The sequence below is a fragment of the Chiloscyllium punctatum genome, chromosome 3, assembly GCF_047496795.1.
Source record: "Chiloscyllium punctatum isolate Juve2018m chromosome 3, sChiPun1.3, whole genome shotgun sequence".
Taxonomy (NCBI): domain Eukaryota; kingdom Metazoa; phylum Chordata; class Chondrichthyes; order Orectolobiformes; family Hemiscylliidae; genus Chiloscyllium; species Chiloscyllium punctatum.
Window position 1 is genome coordinate 58,525,175 of NC_092741.1, and position 22,792 is coordinate 58,547,966.

Genomic DNA, 22,792 nt, shown 5'->3' on the forward strand with positions numbered 1-22,792 from the left:
TATGTGATGCCAAATTGATTGTTGGCATCACCTGGCACAAGGGTCATTTGATCATAAGTCATGTATATGGGGGAGGCATAAGTTGGCAAGGAGGTAGCATGGGAGATGTACAAAGATCTGTTGGGATAGAGGGCCCAACAGCTTCTAAAGGAACTGAGTGAAGTCCTGGTAAGCCATCACTAACCTTTCTCACAGATTCCCTTGGTGTTTGCCAGTAGCTCTGGCCAGTGAGAAACTGCTTCCAGGGTTGACAAGCCTGACTCACTTTCCCAATGCCAGATTTTGAGCAAAAGGGATATATTAACTGGGGTTGGTCTGCCACGTCAGGAAATTAATCAACTTGACCTACCCACCTCAGTCACAAATATCTGAGATGTTTGCATCCTTCCACAAATTTGTGCTGATATTGGTACTGTAAAACAACATAGGTTTATTGGGGGTCTTAGCAAAATAAACTGAGTGTATTACCAGATATAATTTGTTCTGTCCTGAATTCTTGCTATTTTTTTTCCATAACAAATGAGCCTTGGATCTCCAACATTTTCTGTAGTTGCTATTCGTAACAACATAAATTCTAAGAGCCAAGTATTCTATATAAGACAACAGGCCTATGTTAAAAATAATGTAACACAGCATTGAATGCACCACACAAAAAAAGGAGTTACCCAGCATACTTCTGCTCAAGAAAAATGACAAAGAGCATTTATAGTGAGACAGAATATACTTGAGCTGCAGCACATAATTTATTCAATATTTCTGATGAACACATTAGATAATTATGTAAAATAATGGCCATAAAAGGTACTCATAAGGTTTCTTAAGCAGTACACGTGTTTCCATCTCCATACTGTCCATCAGCAATACTCAACTGCTTTTCAATTAATGTGATCAGCTTAATGTATGCTTGTAGAATTGATGTGAGTGCATTCCTTATGAGTAGACCAAATTTTTTTCAGAAACTTACCAGCAGCAATACTTATTAAACAGAACTTACTGAAATGAAGATGTTTAGAAGATTCTCTAAAGTTGGAAGCTGGGGAATCAGTTTCTGCACCACTTTGCTAAATGCTTCAAATATTGAATGGTCATAAATACTTGTCAAATAGAAACTGCAGAAGAAAATAATGCAAAACTTTTAAAAACTATTTTGAATAAATATTGGTCAACTCTTAGTATATCCAAATTATGACCAGCGGAGTTTTTTTTACATTATTTCATGTAATGTGACTAGTGCTGACAGGAACACAACCCTTGATTCCCGTACTGATTAAGCATTTTTCTATCTCATCTTAAATATGCACTTTCCATTACTTTGTTGATGATCAAAACGAGACCAGTGAAGCGTAATCAGCTTAACTGGATTTGACTTGGTTTTTGTGAACAGGACATAAATTGTCAGCTAGATGCCAGGGCTGTATGTGTTCTGCAACAGTTTGGCGACAAACATGGCTAGCTTTGTAGTACACATCTGTAGTATTGAGGCTGGGATGTTTTCAGGGCCTGTAAACTTTACAATATTCAATGCGTTCAATCATTCCTTGACATCATGTAGGGGAATTTACTTGGCTGAAGACAGGGAATATGTTATGCAGCTGAGGACCTCAGAAGGAAGCCAAGACCCAACTGGACTCACTATATAAACGCAATGGCTGCATGAACAGGTCAGAGGCTAGGAATACTACGGCGAATAACTCACCTTCTGATTCCTGAAAGCCTGTCCACCATCTTCAAGGCATAAGTCAGGAGTGTGATGGAATACTCCCCACTTGCCTGGTTGATTGCAGCCCAACAACACTCAAGAAGCTTGACACCATCCAGGTTAAAGCAGCCTGTTTGACTGGCACTGCATCCACAAGCATCCACTCCCTCCACTACCTATGGGTCAGTAACAGCAGTGTGTACTATCTTCAAGGTACACTGCAGAAAATCACCAAAGATCCTCAGACAGCACCTTCCAAACCCAAGACCACTTCCATCTAGAAGGACAAGGGCAGCAGATATATGGGAACACCACCACTTTCAGGTTTCTCTCCAAGCCACTCATCATCCTGATTTGGAAATATATTGGTGTTCCTTTACTGTCACTGGGTCAAATCCTGGAATTCCCTCCCTAACTGCATTGTGGGTTCACCCACAGCAACTGGACTGCAGTGGTTCAAGAAGGCAGCTCACCACTACCTTCTCAAGGGCAACTAGGGACAGGCAATGAATGCTGGCCTACATCCCAAAAAATGAATTTCAAAAAAGACACATCATCCACTTGGCATTCTGACCGTTTATTACAAATGCTTCAACCTTCTTTTGTACATTGTTGTGGTATGTTTCCTTTCATTAAGAATGAGCATATATGTAGAGTCCCCTCCCTCCTCCTGTTGGTTGTCAACTACCATTCACAGCTGAATATGACAGAACTGCAGAGCTTTGATCAGATCGGTCAGTTGTGAGATTGCTTATCTTTATCACATGCTTATATTGTTTGGCACGCAATTAGTTTTGGGTTGCAGCTTCACTAGGTTGACACCTCATTTTTAAGTATGAGCCAAGGTTGTTCCCTTGCCTTGATGGTTATCATAGAATGGGAGATATGCTGGGCTACGAGATTCATCCTCAGTGTCCTAACCTTCATGTCCAGGAACTGTTTGCATTCATTATAGCTCACCTCCTTCATCGGGTAATACTTGTTACTGATTTCGGAATGAGTAATTCTCTTTTTGTGATATATAGCGAATACACTCCATTGAAATATGCAAGCATGCACTAAATAAACATCCCAATTTTTTTTTTGTCAATGGGAAGTTGAAATTACGTACAAGGTTGGCAAGATGTACAGGGATTAAAATACTGAGCAGAACAGTAAATGAAAAAAAAAGGTTGCATTTATATCACATCACTTTACAGGCAATTAAATATTTTTGAAGTGTAGCAAATGTCATAATGCAGCATCAATTTATGCAACAAGCTCCCAAAAAAATCAATGTGAAAATTACAATTATTGGCCTCATACCAGATTAATTTTCATTTTTTTGTGTCAGTTACAAATGCATTGTAGTATAGTTATAGAAGGCATTCAGTAAACAAAGCCAGAAAATATACTATGATCTGATTCTCACCTGAGGTGAATTTTTTCCAAGCCAGCATCTGCAAGGTCATCATTTGCTCGTTGGTAAACATCTCTTTGTGTTTCTATCTTGTGATCATCAGATAAACCATCTACTTTATGGATGAAAACTTCAAAATTGATTTCCTTATTTACTTTGAATGCCCTGGAAACTGTGAGATGCAGTCTGGCCAAAGCCTCCACGTAATCATCCTAGGTTTCATTAGACAAAAGAAACTCACCACATGTACTTTGGGCTAAACATGGATTAAGCCTCATGTATTTTTTCTTCTATTTAGACTCCTTTTCCTACTCTCATGTTTTATTTAAATATCCAGAAATCCTCTTCATTCATTCATTCACTCACTCACTCACTGTATTTCGGTTTCCTCTCTTAACCACCAGCAGTAAATCACCTGTGTTTTCCAATTGATTAATTTACATGTAAATGCAGACCATCAAAAGATGAGGGAAAAGGCAAGGACTTCTGTGATTTTAAATGACGGACATAATTAGCTAATTGGCAAAATGAGGTGGTGAGGGGGTAGTGAACTGACAATTGGAACAACACAATTTTTGATCTCTGAAAGATTGCTAATGTCTGCGACACATAGTCAATTGTTCCTCTAACAAGGTAGGCTCAATCGTCAGTGCAAATGTTGAACAAAAATGTGCAAACATTTTAGCTATTCAACAGGACGGTTTACCTGATTTTTTTTCTAACATTGGAGTTTTATCTTTTCCTTCCTCCTTTGTCCATTAATTTTCTGCATGCTCTTCCCCCTATTCTCATTCAGTATGTGCTTAGGTTTCACAACCACTGGCTTCACAGGTACTGCTCTTTTTCCAGTGACTTATCCAAGTTGCACTTAATTAATGGGATTATCCAGAAATCTAGCAAGTTAGTATTGGCATGTTTTAATGATGGCTTAGGGGCAACCAGCTCACCTGTTCTTAATCCTATTTGAGCCAAATGTATTAATGAATTTGAAATGGCATTTTGCCAATTCGACTCCTCTACAGTTTTATTGAAATATTATAATATATCTTTAAAAATGCATTATTTAAAAAATGGAAGTTGATAACCAATAAAATTTAAATCATAAAAAGTAACAAGGACAAATAAAGAATGGCAATAAACACTGGCCAGTGATGCTCACATCAGTGACGGAATAAGTAAAGCATGCTGATATATTGACAAGATTGGCTAACAAAATCTTCTCTGATAGCGAAGAACAACTGACCTATTCAGAACAGAAATGTCTTCAGCTTGATTCACAACTGATGTGTAACTTCATAAACATCAATGAACACAGGGGGAAGAAAAAATCAGCAGTACAAGTACAGTACAGGTAATTGCACTTATCTGATTACTTCAACAGGTTAAAGTATAGAGACACAAAAAGAGTTATCATGTATTTTGGTAATTTGCTGTTAGCATTTTTCTTTGGACAGACCAGAAGCATTGGTCCAGGGAATACTGAGATGTGGGCAGTTTGGCATTGTCAGCAGGAGTGCTGGGCCAATGTACACTGAATCAAAGGTAAGCGTGTGATTTTAAAACAAATTTTTATCTTAGATTTAAGCACTGAGATGGGTGGGAAGTTGCAATGGAGGTTGTTTCAAAAGAATTTTATTGCTGCTGCAATAGGTTTATTAAAAAAAATTTATTGGGCAGAAAGCACTTTCTTGTAGATAAGGAATGATTTTATGCAATACGAAATTAGAAAATATCTAGTTAGAATTAGAGCATGGGACTTACCAAATCAGCAAGATAGACATTTAAAGGAACAAAATAACAAATGGTCACGACAGACACAACTTTTAGTATAAAGATTTCAATTGTAGTAAGTTGACCTCCAGTGGCATTGGTTGTGGTAAGTCACAAAGGAAGTTTTAATTGAGATTTTTACTAATTATTTAAATCTAAGTAAATTACAGATTTCCTTAAGATCCATTCTAAGGATGCTCCCCTGTCCTTTTGACACCGTCCATACCACCAACCTTTTACATTTGCCCAAACATTTGTAACAGTTACACCATGATCTCTACATAATATCTGTTTTCCTGAAGAACAGCTCTCCAAATATATTCCTGCCCACTCCAACACTACTTGGTTAATTTTTTCTACTTTGCATTACTGCATGATTTGCCCGCTTACAGCATCTATACTTTATCTTCCAGGCTGGCAGTTTTTGTTCATGAAAAGCAACATTTCAATTTACTTTCTGAAATCTAGTACACAGATAAGGAGACAAAATTTGCACACACACTACTCCAGATGCAGTCTAGCCAAGCTCTATACAATTGAAGCAATACTTAACTTCTTATGCACCCAAATGTTGTTGAAATAGTCTAACATTCCACTCACCATCCTAATAGCATACTCCACCTACTTGATAACATTTAGTGACCAATCGACAAGGACCACCTTTGCACACCTAAACTTTCCAACCTTTTACCATTTTAAAGTACTCAGTATATCTGTTTCTTCTACCAATGTGGATAACGTCACATTTTTCTATATTATACTCCATCTCCCATGTGAACTTGTTCACTCACCAAGTCTGTGCAAATCCTCTTGAAGCCACTTTACATTTCCTCACAACACACATCTCATTTAGCTTTGTACCATCTGCAAATTTGGAAATATACATTGGGTTCCAAATTCTAAATGATTGATATATATATTGTAAAAAGCTAAAGGCAAGTTCTGATACAATACCCCACAAGTCATGCCAAGCCAACACAAAAATGACTTATTTATTCCTACTCTGTTTTTCATCTTAGCCAATTGTCGAACCATTCCAGTACATTACATCCTACCCATTGCTTTTGCAATTTTTATAACAATCCTCCAATGGGGGACTTTATCAAAAGCCCTCTGAAAATCTAAGTATACTACATCTGTCAGCACCACTTTATCAATTTTGCTGGTAGCATCAAAAACATCAAAAACATCAAGTTCCTCAAACATGATTTCCCATTTGCTAATCAATGCTGCTAATACCCAATCAGATCGTTATCAAGCAGGTTTTAAATATTTTCCATACTACTGATGTAACAGTAACAGATCTACTAGAGTCATAGAGATGTACAGCATGGAAACAGATCCTTCGGTCCAACTCATGCAGATATCCTAGATTAGTCTAGTTCTATTTGCCAGCATTTGGCCCATATCCCACTAAACCTTTCCTATTCATGTACCCATCCAGATACCTTTTAAATGTTGTAATTGTACCAGCCTCCGGCACTTGCTTAGGCAGTTTATTCCATGCACGCACCACCCTCTGGGTGAAAAAGTTTCCCCTTACGTGCCTTTTAAATCTTTTCCGTCTCACCTTAAATCTATGCCCTCTACTTTTGGATTCCCCTACCCTGGGAAAAAGACCTTGACTATGCAACCTATCTAAGTCCCTCATGATTTTATAAACTTTTATAAAGTCACCTCTCAGTATCTGATGCTCCAGGAAAAGTTAGCCCCAGCCTCTCTATATAGCTCAAACCATTCAACCCTGGCAACATCCTTGTAAATCTTCTCTGACAATATTCTCCTTTCAAACTTCTCAACATTTTTCCCATAATAGGGACCAGAATTGAATGCTGTATTCCAAAAGAAGCCTAACCAATGTCCTGTGCAGCCACAACATGACCTCCCAACTACTATACTCAATGCACTTACCAATAAAGGCAAAAGTACCAAACACCTTCTTCACTACCCTGCCTACCTATGACTCAATTTTCAAGGAACTATGAACCTGCACTCCAAAGGTCTTTTTGTTTGGCTACACCACCCAATAAGTGGATAAATCATGCTCTGATTTGTCCTATCAAAGTGCAGTACCTCACATTTGTTTAAATTAAACTCCATCTGCCTCTCCTTGGCCCATCAGATCACGATTTGTTGTTCTCTGTTTTCACTCTTGCTTCCATTTTTAAATACTGGGGTGACATTGCTACCTTCCAATCATTTCACCAATCACCAATACAATGGCCATCTCTATAGCCACCTCCTTCAACACTCATCCTGGGGATTTGAGTACAGGAGTTGGGAGGTCATGTTGGAATATTACGTGCAGTTCTGGTCTCCTTCCTATCGGAAAGATGTGAAACTTGAAAGGGTTCAGAAAAGATTTACAAGGATGTTGCCAGGGTTGGAGGATTTGAGCTATGGGGAGAGGCATAACAGGCTGGGGCTGTTTTCCCTGGAGTGTCAGAGGCTGAGGAGTAACCTTACAGAGGTTTACAAAATTATGAGGGGCATGGATAGGGTAAATAGGCAAAGTCTTTTCCCTGGGGTTGGGGAGTCCAGAACTAGGTTTAGGGTGAGAGGGGAAAGATATAAAAGAGACCTACGGGGCAACTTTTTCACACAGAGAGTGGTACGTGCATGAATGAGCTGCCAGAGGAAGTGGTGGAGGCTGGTACAATTGCAACATTTAAGAGGCATTTGAATGGGTATATGAATAGGAAGAGTTTGGAGGGATATGGGCTGGGTGCTGGAAGGTGGGACTAGATTGGGTTGGGATATCTGGTTGGCATGGACGGGTTGGGCCGAAGGGTCTGTTTCCATGCTGTACATCTCTATGACTCAATGACTCGAACTCCTCATTCTCCCTAGATATTTAGATCTCTAGTATCTTCCTCATTGAAAACAGACACAATGTATCTATTTCTCTGCTATTTCCTTATTCCCATTTGTAAATTCTGATTCTGCTCATAATGAATCCATATTTGTTTTAGCCAAGCATTTCTTTTCTAAATACCTACAGAAGCATTAAGAAGTCTTTTGATTTTTTTCACTAGGTTGCATACGGCTAGGGTCAGTTCTTCATGGAAGATATAACATACGGTAAATGTTTGACATCTACTAAACATTCCATAGTACTCAGGTGTTGGATAGCAAGAACCAGTTCATATAAAATCATCTGTTGCAACTAAATGTAAAAGTTGAAGTATGTTACCTGAGCATCAATCACAAATATCAAGGCCCCAGTCCCTCTGAAGATCATCTCATAGTCAAATGTTGGATCAAAAAAATCAATCTGCCCAGGAAAATCCCAGATCTGAAAATTAACAAAAGAGCTGTTGGCGATATCATCCCGACAAATTTTGTTGGTACTTTCTAGGAAGAGTGTCTCATTAGGTGACATTTTGTGGAAGACAACTTTCTGGATGGAAGATTTTCCACTTCTTCTCAGTCCCATTAGCAGGATCCTAGGTTTGACATCTGTGCAGTAATCATCACTGAAGTGCATTACTAAAAGGAAAAATAAAAAAAGGTTTTTAAAAAAATTAGACAATAAGTATTTTTGTGGAATGATGAGCATTTAACCATACCCTTGATTCTGCAAGGAAGAAATTACACCTGCTCTCAATCTTTCCATGGTCTTTTGCACTAACATTTATGGTGCTTCAAAATTCACAGCAGCATTGCACCCATTTCAGAGCATGTAACTGTACAAAATTTGAAACAATAATCTGAAACAATTCTTTAACACAGAGTATAAGCCAGTAATTTAGTGTATTTCATTCAATTCCAAAAGATGTTTAGAAAGCAAATTTTAAAAAATGAAAGAGGACATGTTAAATTGAGGGAGATAAGAGATGTGAAGAGAAAGGAAAATATTACACTTTATGCAAATTATTTTATAGCTGTCATTAAACAATTTGTTAAAGTTAATTTTCAGTGCAAGATTATTGTGCCATTATAATAGATTTCCAGTAAGATTGTGGTGGAGAAAATGGTGGTGGAGCCTGGGGCTTGTCTGCTCTGTCCACTTTTCTTTACGTTTCTCTTTTTTTTTGCTCCTGTTTTATTTTGTTTGACTCTTGGTGAAGAGCTTGGTCATGGCAATGACATTAGCAGCAGCGAGTGGGCCCAGCAGTGTGGACTCGGGCAGACCCAGCAGTGCAGACTTGGGCAGACCCAGCAGGGCGGACTCGGGCAGACCCAGCAGGGCGGACTCGGGCAGACCCAGCAGGGCGGACTCATGGCAGCAACTCAGAGTTGAGTTTTGGTTCCCGGCGCTTCTGCATTGACAAGGGGTTCCTACTGCCGACTGATGGCTGCTGCTGCTGCAGAGTCAAGTTTGGGTTCCCGGTAGTGTCTGCTTCCACTGCAAATTCATGGTGGACGCGGAGGTGAGTTTGGGCCCAGTACAAAACCCAGCGGTATCAGCAGCAGCTGCATCATTGAGGTGGGCCTGAAGAGTTCTGATGGCAACAGTGGTGTCATGTTTTGGCCAGTTCAGTTTCTGGCAGCATTGTGGCATCTGCATTGGTGAGGTCAAGCGAGGGCATCGCTGGAGGTGAGATGGCATCAACAAGTGGCGACTTTTGTTTCAGTGGTGGTGTGGTAAAGGGAGTTTGTACTAGGTCACCAGGCCCATGGCACATGACAGAGCACTTAACAAGAACTGTAAAGATGGACACTTTATTTTTTTCATTTTTTTTGCCTTTATATTTCTGTTTTGGTTTATTTTTCTGTGCTTTAACAAGGTGCTAGAGACTGGCAACACTGTACAACTCTTTTCACTGTATTTTGTAACAAGGTACACATGATAATAAATAAATAAAATCAAATTCAGATCAAATAAATTTTACCTCTCTGCTCATTACTTCAGTGTAGTTACCAGGTATAACGTCTCCACTGATATTGTGGGAACAATATTCCATCCAACCCAGGCACTTTTCCTGAAATTGTTATTTATTACTAAAATAAACTGTGTTTCACAATAATCTTCTTCAATTGTGAATTTCAAAATAAGTTTATGATGGGGTTGAAGAAGTTTGGGGATTAATTAAATCCAGTAAATGGTTTGCCTGCCACCATTCACCGGTCTCTGCCCCAATTACAATTATATCAGTGGCAGAGATGGTTATGATCGTCCCACATGTCAGTGACTCAAAGGAGGCTCACATGTGGGCAATTAATCACCACAAGCATCTCTTACTGCCAGGATTTAGTCATACAGTAGAATAAGCCCACATCAAGCACTCAGCCCAGCATGTTTTTCTGCTTGCAGTGATGGTTAGGTAAGGTCCCTCCTTAACAGACTGTGAAAAGCATTAGACCCCATCGTTCTCTCCTCCCTCTATAAGGCCTTAGTTCCCCAGTTATTTTGCTCCCCTCAGGGGGTCTGTCAACATCAAGTGAGACCTTAGTACACTTATTCAAATGTTGGTCCAGTTCTACACACCTCTATCCCCAAGTTCTGGAAAGCTGCCAGGCCCAGATGGGCCAAAAGTCCTCTGTGGTGAGACTTCCTGCCCTGGAGTGTGGAAATCCTGCCAAGACCTAATAGCCAATTTAAGCAAACAATTACAAATCTTGGTCTTTAATCCAAAGACTTTTTCTGAAGTCATTGTTTAAAAGCATTTGTATGCCAATAAGATGAGCACTCAAAGTAGATCTGAATTTCATGTCACTTTTTAACCAATGGGCAGGGAGTCCAACACTTAAATAAGAATGCAGACCCATAGCCTGAAAGGTCTTCCTGATTAAAATATTGTAAATTATTTTGTTTGCAATATTCATATTTCTGTGTGTTATAAACCAGAAAATCCATTGTTGAGAAATAGAGTTAGAGCCAATCTTTACTCACATTTATAAGAATTTACGGAGTTATGCATTATGAGCTTGAATCTCTGAATATAACATCATGGATTTAATTAGGGTTATTTATAGCAGCACGAGTGAATCAACCAGTTAATGCATGTTAACTGTATATAATTAAACGCAATTAGTATACAACTGAGACATGCTGGGGTTCTTGTGCAGTGGTAGTGTCCCTATCTCTGAGTCAGGAGGCCCAGATTCAAGTCATATCCATTCCAGATGTGTGTGATCACATCTCTGAACAGGTTGATGACAAAATACAACTGCCACACTGCAAAGACTGAAAGACAGAGTAAATATTTTCCAAGGTTGCAATCTAACTTGTTGGAAGCAAGCCCAGTTGACCAAGAGCTCACTTACCATAATCTATGACATACTGATTACAGGTAATTCTGGTATAATGTGATAGTTGTGTTTTTATGCGACCTTGCGCTATAGAAAAGCACATGATCGATGATTGCTATACCTGTACAGTAGAAAATTCGTGTTACCCAAACTATGCACTATTCATCAATCGTGTCATAGCCAATTTGCGGTGATCGATCAAACACGCATAATCGCACAAATACCTGTATTGGCTTATATTAAAGGTTTTACTTCTTTTTGGACCATGGAAATCTTTAGAAATGGAAGGTTTGGAAGAAGAATCTGTTAAGATATGAACAACGTTGGTAATGCAACGTTGGTAGCAGTAGGAGCAGAGAGTCTTTATCATAGAAACATAGAATAGCTACTATACTGAAATGTGCCATTTGGTCTGTCACATCCCTGTTGTCTATCTGCAAGGGTATTCAGCCAGATTCCACACCCCTTTCCTTTCCCTTTAGGCTGGAAAATCTCTCTGTTCAGATAATTACCCAATTACTTGCCTCCATAATATATTAAGGTAGTGCTTTCCAGATCCTAAAGATAGGCTGTGAATAAAGCTTTTCTTCATGTCATTGATTCTCTCAGCATTCAATTCATACATCAATTTTTCTGGTTTGTGATCCTTTCACCAATAGGAACAGTTTCTCTCAAGCCAGTCAGACAAAATCTCTCATGAATTTGAACACCTCAATTAAATTTCCTTTCAATTTAATCTCCTTGTGATGCATCTTACACTTTGCAACAAGCCTGTATTTTCTTGAAGATCCATTTAAACTGAGAAGTGAAACTAAGTTTTCGGAGGAAACATTAAAGTGATTCCTGACAATGTTCCAGAAGAAACGTTGGCCCAGTGATGTTATCACTAGACTATTGATCCAGAAATCTGGAATGTTCTGGGGAGTTGGGTTTGAATACTGCCATGAAAGATATATTGAATTCTATAATATTTGAAATAAAGAGTCTAATGATGTCCATGAAATCACTGTTGATTGTCAGAAAACCCCATCTGCTTCACAAATGTCATTCAGGGAAGATAATGTGTCATTCTTAACTGGACAGGCCCACATCCAGATTCACATCAATGTGGTTGACTCTCAAATGCCCTCCAAAATGGCCTAGCAAGCCAATCAGTTACATCAATCGCTGGAAAGTCTCAAATTAAAAGAATGAAACTTAATGGACCACCTGGCATCAACCTAGGCACTGGAAGTGTTAACAGCAAATACAGCCTTCTCAACCCTTTAAAGTCCTCCTTCTTAACATCTGGAGCTAGTACCAAAATTGGGAGAACTATCTCACAGTCAAGTCAAGCAACAGGCTGGCATAATTACACTCACTGAATCATACCTTACAGACAATATCCCAAAAACATCACCATCTTGGGATACGTCATTTCCCAAGGCAAAACAGTCCCTACAGAGGTGGCGGCACAGTGTTATATAGTCCAGATGGAGTTGCCCTGGGAATCCTCAAAATTGACTTGAGACACCGTGAAGTCCCATGGCTTCAGCTCAAGTTTGAATAAGAGAACCTCCTGTTGGTCACCTCCTGTTCCCCCCTTGGCTGATGAATCTGTGTTCCTCCATGTTGAACAACACTTGGAGAAAGCACTGAAGGTGGCAAGGGAACATAATGTACACAGGGTAAGGAATTTCGATGTCCATCATCAAGAAAATCTTGTCAGCAGCAATGAGTTTCTAACCCCTGAAAGAAAATAAATCCCCTTCACATAACTGAAAACCAAAACCCAATGAACTTGACCTTATAACCTAATTTTCTAAATAAGAATACATGAAAAATCTTAATTACATAATTAATATTCACCATAAGCCCACTGTCTCTCACAGTTACCTTAATTACACTTCATTTTGCTTCACTTCCTATCAGGACTCTGTATCATTCTACCAGTTTCTCCATCTCCATTGTACTTGTTCAGACAATACAACCTTCCAATGTCAACACATTCAAATTGTTTGTCATTTTCATCAAATGATGATTCATCGTAATCTTGTGATTGACTTGTATGTATCTATTCTATTTCAAACACTTCTGCTCTTTTCCTTCCCCTACACCAGAACCATGACAGCATTCTCACTGTCTTAACTTTCCGGTCCTCTAGCCTTCCTCTTCAAGACATCATCCTATGCCATTTCCAGTACGAGGCCATTACAAAATGTAATGAAACAGACTACAGACAGGAGGTGGAAGACCTGGAAAAATAGTGCACTGAGAATAACCTAGCTCACAATGCCAGTAAAACCAAGGAACTCATTATTGACTTTCGGCAGAATGTTACTCACGCCCCCCTACACATTAACTGCACAGAGGTGGAACAAGTGGGGAGAGTCAAGCTCCTGGGACTCTTCATGTGGACGCACTGGTTACAAAGGTCCAACAATGTCTCTTCTTTCTCAGGCAGCTGAGAAAATTTGGCATGACAGCGAATACTTTTGCCAAATTTTATAGGTGCGCCATCGAGAGCATTCTGTCTGAATGTATCACTACCTGGTATGGCAACTGTACCATTCAAGATCGGAGATAGTTACAAAGAGTGGTGAACTTGCCACGGACAATCACAAAGGCCAACCTCCCATCTATAGAATCCATCTACCAGGCCCACTGTCAAGGAAAGGCCACCAGCATTCTCAAAGTTCCATCCCACCCTGGCAATGTTTTTCTACAACGTCTACCATGGGGGAAGAAGGTACAGAAGCCTGAACATACGCACCAGCCAGTTTCAAAACAGTTTCTACCCTGCTGTTGTTAGAATACTGAATGGATTCACAAACTCTTAGCGTTCACCTATACCTGTGTTTTTGTTTTGCCGCTGTTTACCCATTATTTACTTATTATGCTATTTAACTATGTGATCTGCCTGCATTGCTCACAAGACAAAGCTTTTCACTGTGCCTCGGTACACGTGACAATAAATTCAATTCAATTCATTTTTCTTTCATTCAATTCATTTTTCTTTCTCCCACCCCAGAATTCTAAAGGATGAACTACTTCCACAATTATTCAGTGGCCCGAACATTATTTCTCCTTCCACGCAAAGAGGTGCAATGTGTGACTGATTGCCATTTCTGCCTTCATTGTCCAAGACCTCAAATATTCCTTTCCATTCATTCACTTGTATTGTCAGTTTGATATACTGTATGTGTTGGTAATGATGTGATCTTCTTCACATTAAAATACAGCCTTTGTGAATGCTTTGTGGAAAACATTTGTTCAATCCACAAGTATGACCCTAAGCTTTTGGTAGCCCATCATTTTGATTATCCAGTTTGTTCCCACTCTGATATTTCTGTACTTAACCTGAAACAGAATTCTAATGAAGCTCAATCTGAGCTCAGAGTAATAGCACTTCAAACTGGACATTTAACATCCTTCTGGAGTCAACATTGAGCTTAACAATTCTAGATGATAACATCTATTTCCATTTTGTTCTGTGTTTTGCTCTTAGTTGGTTTGCTCTTTGTCTTTGATTTCTCTATTATTTTGTGCATTTTGAATTTAGGTGACAGGTTTTCTGGATCCTCCCCTTTTCGAAACATCTTTTCTTCTAAACTGTCTCACTACCACTCTCTTTGGATTTGCACCATGAAGTCTTTTGTCATTTAAGCTCTCCTACTATCCAACCTATCAGAGATCTTAACCAAAAAAGGAAATTGTTGGGACAAACTCAGGAGGTCTGGTGACATCTGTGGAGCTAAAATAGAGGTAACATTTGAATCCAGTGACTGTTCTTCAATTGCCCCTTTGCACTTGCTCTGCCATTCAAGAATATGACTGATCTGACTGCCACCACAACACTACATTCTGACCTGCACCCAATAACCTTGGACTCCCTCATTAACCAAGAATTTAATTCGGCTTAAAAATATTCAATGGCCCTGCTTTCATTGTTCTCTGGGGGAAAAGAGTTTGAAAGACATGGGACCCTCTGAGAGAAAAAGATTCTTCTAATCTCTGTCCTAAATGGGTGGCCCCTTATTTATAATGTTTGTTCCTTCTTTCGTTAACTCCATTTCTCGATTTTAGCTTATATTTTTCTGTCTCACTCTCTTAAAGACACTTCACTCAGGTACTTATTCTTCTTATAGAACAACATGAGAATATGAGCAGATTATTTGACTAAAGGCTTAACCAGGTTAACAACTATGACAGAGCCAAAAAGTGTGGTGCTGGAAAATCACAGCAGGTCAAGCAGCATCCGAGGAGCAGGAGAGTCGACGTTTCGGGCATAAACCCTTCTTCAGGATCTTCATTCAGCATGTGCAGTCCTCACTTTCTCCTAACGACTGTCATACTTTCATAGCTGCCTCTCACTTTGCCCCCTCGACAAAGTTGAGCTAATTCAAAACTCTGCTGCCCATATCCTAATTCGCAGCAAGTTCAATTCACCCAGTGCTTGCTGACTTACATGCGTTAATAGTTCTGCAGGCACCTCAATTTTAAAATTCTCATCCTTGATTTCAAATCCCACAATGCTTTCCTCCCATCATTTTTAAGGAAGTCTTCCAGCCCGATAATTCTCCAAGATTTCTGAGTTGCTCTAAATCTGGCCTCTCGCAAGTCTTCAATTTTCTTCACTTTTGGCAACTGTGCCTTCAGTTGCCTTGGCTCTGAGCTATGGAATTTCCTCCCTAAGGTCTGTACCAGACCCCAACATGTTTCTTAATAGGTTAGGCAATGCGTAGATTTTATCTTTTCATGTTATACAGCCAGATGCTGTTTGATGACATTCCAAGAAAGCTCCTTAGATCTTTGTAGTATGTGACAGGTGCTAGATAAATGCAAGTTACTATTGCATTTATTTGACATTAAGTTATACATTTGCAGTTAAGGTCATGAAGTAACAGAAATCACACCTGATTTTTGATTTTCCTCTCACAAGCCTAAAAGTCCTCTGACATTGTTAAGTTCCTATGAAGGGGTGGACGTGTTGGTGAAGTTGCATATATTCAATGGAGTATATGACCAGAATCTCTTCGATTTTGTGAGTTGGGCTAATCTGTTAAATTCACAGGAAAAAGGTTATTGTCATCCCGCAGTGGTTCAAGTCACTTATCAGAGGCAAATACCCAAGTATTGATATTATATTTAGGCAAATAACATAATAGCTGTTCATTGACATCCCAGCTAAGTCCAGCATTTGGTCCAGAGCTGACGTTGGGCATCACTGATGTGTATAACTCCAAACCACAGAAAATAGAGAGGGGACCTGCACTTCAGGTTGGCACAGTGGCTCAGTGGTTAGCACCGCCAGGGACCTCAGTTTGAGTCCCATCTTGGGTGACTGTGTGGAGTTTGCACATTCTCCCCATGTCTGCGTGGGTTCCCTCTGGGTGCTCCGGTTTCCTCCCACAATCCAAAGATGTGAAGGCCAGGTGAATTGGCCATGCTAAATTGCTGATAGTGTTAGATGTGTTAGTCGGGGGGGGGGGTAAATATAGGGGAATGGGTCTGGGTAGGTTGCTCTTCGGAGGGTTGGTGTGTTCTTGTTGGGCCAAAGGGCCTGTTTCCATACTATATGGAGTCTAATCTATTTTGATTGCTACTGCAGTTTGAGATGGCAGCTTACCACCATCATCTTGAGCCATTCCTGAAGAAGGGCTTATGCCCGAAACGTCGATTCTCCTGCTCCTTGGATGCTGCCTGACCTGCTGCGCTTTTCCAGCAACACATTTTCAACTCTGATCTCCAGCATCTGCAGTCCTCACTTTCTCCTACCACCATCATCTTCCCAAGGTCAAGTCGAGACGGGCACTAAATGCTGACTCTTGCCAGCGATGCTGACATTCCATGAATAAAATAACCCCCAACAACAGCACCGCCTTCAAGTTTCACAACAGGGATATGAAAATTTAGGTAAATTCCTGTTCTTGGTTACGCTCCTACTGGGAAGCATCTCACGACATTAGTTAAGGTTTGGCTTAATCTCCACTGTCACGATTGAAAAGTGGTACAGTACTTCTTGAAGGTGAGTGGTCACTTTGGGAATAAGGACCCCGAAAGTTGGCACATAAACATTGCCTAAGTCCTCAATGCAAAGCGGAGTAAACTAACTGAAATATCGTACATGCTCGATATTAAATGATTTACTGGCCCCGACTGCACGATCTTGATGGGCAGTACTATAGTTGAATGTAACAGTAGTAGAGACACGAGTTGATTCTCAGAGGTGATCAGCTGGTACATACCCTCGTCGGGTGCTGCCAGGTTGTCGGGGTCACTATCCACCATGTCACATTCAGTTTCCCCTCCATAAGCGAACTCTAGACCGATTGAGTCGCACTCGCATTCCTCCACCGCCAGCTTGTCCATTCTATGGCGACTTAATTCCCCGCCAAGCCTTGGTCAGCAAACAACATTACTGTACTGAGCTTTACCGTCACCTGATACTGAGAAACCATGACGAACTTTCAACTCCTCTTCAGAAAACATCCGGTGTCAGAACCTTGAAATAGAGAGTGTCTTTCTAACAAAGAAATACAGTGGGTCTTCCACACATCATTGCCACTTCACTGACGTTAATCATTTGCAAACAGTTGGATTTTAAAGCCAACTTTGCCACAGCTGGAGAAAATATTTTAATAAAAATCTGACAAACGTTTATACGTAGTATCGCTAAATGTATACAATATGTTCTGTCATGTCTGTTTCTGCGACCTGTTTGTTTTATTTTCTGGGCTAAACTGAAATTATTTCCTTAAAAATGAATTTTATTGTCATCATGTTAATACGGAACGGTTGTGTTTCTCTGTTTAAGTGTTGTACCATTCTCTTTTCAATCCCCGATGATCAGACTTCTCTTAAAATAAAACCCTCTCAACCGGCTGCGAAGTTCTGTGTTCTTGCCTTCCAAATCCGCTCCTAAAACTCTACACACTCTGATTTCCTCCCGCTTTACACAACACCAGGTTATAGTCCAACAGGTTTATCTGGAAGCACTAGCTTTTGGAGCGCTGCTCCTTCATCAGGTGGTTGTGGAGTTTAAGATCTTATGACTCTAATGGGCGGCACGGTGGCACAGTATTTAGCACTGCTGCCTTACAGCGCCAGAGACCTGCGTTCAATTCCCGATTCAGGCGACTGACTGACTGTGTGGAGTTTGCACATTCTCCCCGTGTCTGCGTGGGTTTCCTCCAAGTGCTCTGGTTTCTTCCCACAGTCCAAAGATGTGCAGGTCAGGTGAATTGGCCGTGCTAAATTGCCCGTAGTGTTGGATAAAAGGGTAAATGTAAGGGAATGGGTGGGTTGCGCATCAGCAGGTCAGTGTGGACTTGTTGGGCCAAAGGGCCTGTTTCCACACTGTAAGTAATCTAATCTAACCTGGTGTTGTGTGATTTTTAACTTTGTACACTCCAATCCAACACCGGAACCTCCAAATCATGACAGATAACATTCTGTATGACTATGACATGGATGAACTTTGCCTTCTCGTCCTCTTGACCTGTCTGCATCCTTTGATACAATTGACCAAACAATCCTCCTCCAAAACTGCCTTATAGTGGCTTCTCTTTCATCCACACCGATACCTCCAGTGAATCCCAAGAATTCATCCTTGGAATGCTCATCCACTTGCTGTTCCTTGGCAACGTTGTCCAGGGACACAGACACCATTTTTATATTTATGCTGATCATACCCAGCTCTTTCCACTTGTTCATTGTTGCACCTGGTCCAAATTTTAGTTCTCTTAATACCAACTCCACACTTTTCCAGGCAACAGGTTGAGATTAAATAAATCTGTTCTCAAACATTACATTTGATGTCACCTCTGAGTCGTACCAATACTAAGTCTGCCATTTCTATCTCTGTAACATCGCTCAACTTTGCCCCTGAAATAATTCCACATAGGCCGATGTCCCATCACCAAGTCACCCTTTATTCACACATAAAAAGTCCTTGACACTGATCAAGCTTCCTCACAGTCAGCTCTCAGAGTGAACAGAACTTCTGACACCAATGTTTATTTCTGTCAGCCAGAGCTCCTTGATTGGACCACATTAACAGCTCCACTCAGGGAACTCATATTCTATGAGGTCCACCTGGCTGACCTTGTTAAAATCATTACTTCCCTTCCCCTCTGAGTCGAAGGATATGGGCTGTTTGTTTTGTAGCTCCTTCTGGGGCATTTTAGCGTTGGGTCAGGTTCCTCCAACTCTATTTCTGATATGGGTGGCATGTATCACACAATAGCTATTCTCTTGTGCCCAGAGCATCTTGGAAGAAATTCATTATCCTCTTCAGGTAGCAAAGGCATTGACATCCAGTCTGTCCATCTCAGATTCCAAGCTATCTGCAATACGAGACAGAGAGGGAAAACTCAAGGGTTCCGGAACAGTCAGAAATGTAATCAAGGAGCTGGGCACATGTTGCTCCCGCATTGTTTGCAGGTTTGCAGCTTTCATATGGTCAATGTGCTTGTCATACCCACCTAATCTGTATGTGTCACTAGACCTGAACTCGAGTTGATTATGCCTCTTACTCATGATGAGCACTCCAAGGATGAATTCTTGGGATTCACTGGAGGTATCGGTGTGGATGAAAGAGAAGGCACTATAAGGCAGTTTTGGAGGAGGATTGTTTGGTCAACTGTGGTTCCTGCACCAAACTGAAGCAAACTCTCTCTCTTGCTTAGCAAAGTCTTGCATCCAGCATTGTCATTTCACCCTCCCTCTCCCCCAGGTCTGGGGAGATCAGATTTAACCTGGTGCAGCTTCTTCTCGTATTAACAGTTTGGTATCTAATGAAGCTTAGCTGTTTCTTTAAGCCTGCCTTTAAACTTTGGACTACTCTTTCTGCCAGACCATTAGATGTTGGATGGTATGGAGCTGTCCTTAGGTATTGAACATCATTTGAATTTAGGAATTACTCAAATTCCTTGCTGATAAACAATGGCCCATTGTCTGTGATCAATACTTCCAAGATGCACACAGTTTTTCTATTGTCACCTCCACGATTGACGCATGAACACATCCAGCCATTTTGAGTGGGTATCCATTTGACTAAGAACATTGAGCCCACTGAAAAGATCTGCATAGTCAACGTGTAACCGTGTCCAGGGTTTACCCGCCCATTCCCACGAATGTGAGAGAACTGCTAATGCTAATTTTTGTCCTTGAGTCACTGCCCCACCAACACAGCAATGTCTGCAACCAATCCTGGCCACCAGACATAATTTCCCACCAATATCTTTTGTTTTGGAAACTCCTGGATTGTGTTGGTCGAGATCAGCCAGCATCTGGCAACAACCTTTGCTCAGGACAATCACCTCTCCGTCCTCTACTGTGATCTGGTCTCTCTGGGTCCAAAAACATTTTAATTCTGGTTATGATGGCCGTTTGGTTTCCCCCCCTCACCACCAGCTGTTTCAATTTTTCTAGGACCGGATCTTTCTGCATCCAAAATCTGATGTTGTCAGTTGTGACTGGAAGTGTGTCCAGAAAACTTAAAACCATTGCAGACTCCTCCAGTGGCTGGCTTATCTGATGGCAGGAGGTGGCTGAATTTATCTGCATTTGCTGCTTGGCCTCTGGATGGTATTCCAACTTGTAATTATATGCACTTAGTATTCAAACCTCCTGTTGAATTCAGCCTGAGCTGTTGGCAGCACTGCCTTGTCCTCTTTAAGTAGACCTATCAGGGGTTTGTGGTCTGTTATTATTGCAAATTTACATCCAATAAAGATGTTGGTGGAATTCCTGACTCCAAATATGACTGTCAAACTTTCCTTCCGTAGCTGGGCATATTTTTGCTCTGCATTAGCCAAAGTACTGGATGCATACACAATTGGGCATTCCTCTGCATTGGGCTATTAATGAGGTAGGACCACCCCAATGCCATATGGGAAGGCATTGCATGTTAACACCAGATCGTGTTGGGGATCACTTGAGAGGATGATATCTGTTTCTTCATTTCTCTGAAAGCTATGACTTGGCTCCATGATCATTTCCAAAGTTGACCATTTTTTAAGAGTTGATGCAAATTTACCAGGAATGAGACCAGGTTATGTATGAACTTTACATAATAGTTCACCAGTCCAAGGAAAGGCGTAAGCTCCGGTGCAGATATGGTAGCCAGGGCACTTTTGTTTGCCCTCACCTTATTTCCAACAGATGTAACCCAGTTTTGTTAACTCTGTAGACCAAGTAGGTCACTTGGGTTGCCTGGAACACACATTTTTCCCTTCCATGGCATATGCCCGCCAGGGAGAAATGTGTAAGGACTATGCTAAGTTCTTTAAGTGCTCCTTATTGGTCCTCCCTGTTATTAGTACATCAAGTAGATAAATGGCAACCTGTGGTAGACCTTGTAAATGTTTTCCATTGTCTGCTGAAAAATTGCACAACCTGACAATACCCCAAATGACAGTCTCGTATATTGGTACAAATCCATATGGGTATTGAAGTAAATCCTCATCTAACAGCAATTACAATTATGTATGGCTCATGTATAGCTTCGTAAAGGACAGACACACACATACACCAATCCTTGTGTCTAAATCCTCTATGCAGGGGGTTGGGTATTTATCCAGCTGTGAAAAGCAATTTACTGTATGTTTAAATTCCTCATGCAGGTGAATCAACCCATTGAGCTTAACAATCGGTATAACTGGTGCTTTCCATTCTGAAAACTGAGCTGATTTGATGATTCCTTCACTTTCCAGCCTTCTGATTTCTGTCTCTACACTAGGCAGGCTTTGCAGAATCATGGAATTGCTTCTTGGTCAACATGCAAAGTGGCCTTGTCTCCTTTGATAGTCCCCAGACTTCCTGAAAAACTTTCAGGTATTTACTTTGGGCTTCAGTCAGGAAACCATTTTCTAATTGAAAAATATTGAGCTAATCTAGGTGAATCATTCTCAACAATTTCACTCTATCAAGCTTGGACCCAAGCCTTTTACTACAATCAGCAGCAACTGAACCAGCAGCTTCTCATAAGAAACCAGAACCAAAATTGTACTCTTAATCTGTAATGGTTCTCCGGTATAGGTTCTCAGTCTAGCTGAGGTCTTGCACAAACTTAAGGGTTGGAGTTCAAAACGAATATTATCACAGGCTGGTTCTGCAATCACTGAAATGGCCTCCATTAGAACTAGTTGACCATTTAATCTGGCGTTTATTTTCTTTGGTTCTGATTTTGATGTTGCTAAGCAATTTAACTGTTCCAAACGAGATGTGCATGGACTTTGCAGGGTGTGCACTCTTCCGGCCTATGAATTCTCTTATTCAATTGAGGTCTAGTGCGATACTCTTGCTGTCTCAAATTTGCATTTCAGCAGCAACTGCAACGGGTTGCTGGCCTTGATCCTGAAGAAAGTTTTAACCGTTTGGTTGGGGTTTGACTTTGTTTTGGGGCTTTACTGTCCACTGACCTAGAGTCCCTCTGTTCGGGATATATCCTGAGTGAGTCTATGCAATTGCTTCGCTCAAGAGGTGTTCCCCAAGCTCAGTCAGACTGGCAAGGGTGTCCATTTCCATTGGAACGTAGCAAACCATCAAAAGTGTAATGGAAGTAATGGAGAGAAGGAAGGGGCTAATTCAAAATGAAATTGGAGGGGAAAATAAAGAACTGAATCTCCCATGGTGTCCACCTCTTTCAAAAGACGTCGAGAGCATTGATTGACACTACATACACCTTCTCCAAGGGCACCCAGGAATGAAAAAAAAACCATGGAAGGGGGCAGACAGTGGGTAGA

General features: G+C 40.7%; 1 protein-coding gene across 1 annotated transcript in view; it reads right to left on the reverse strand.

Moving 5' to 3' along the window:
• Positions 1-17,516, reverse strand: part of LOC140459047 (ras-related GTP-binding protein D-like) — a 33,633-nt gene extending 16,117 nt beyond the window's left edge. The window contains exons 1-4 of the mRNA XM_072553747.1: positions 17,291-17,516; positions 8,062-8,357; positions 3,111-3,310; positions 995-1,109 (exon numbers count right to left, since the gene is read on the reverse strand). Coding sequence (XP_072409848.1) covers positions 995-1,109; positions 3,111-3,310; positions 8,062-8,357; positions 17,291-17,414 — 735 coding nt within the window. The 5' untranslated portion in view covers positions 17,415-17,516. The remainder of the gene's footprint in view (positions 1-994; positions 1,110-3,110; positions 3,311-8,061; positions 8,358-17,290) is intronic.
• Positions 17,517-22,792: the final 5,276 nt, after the last annotated feature.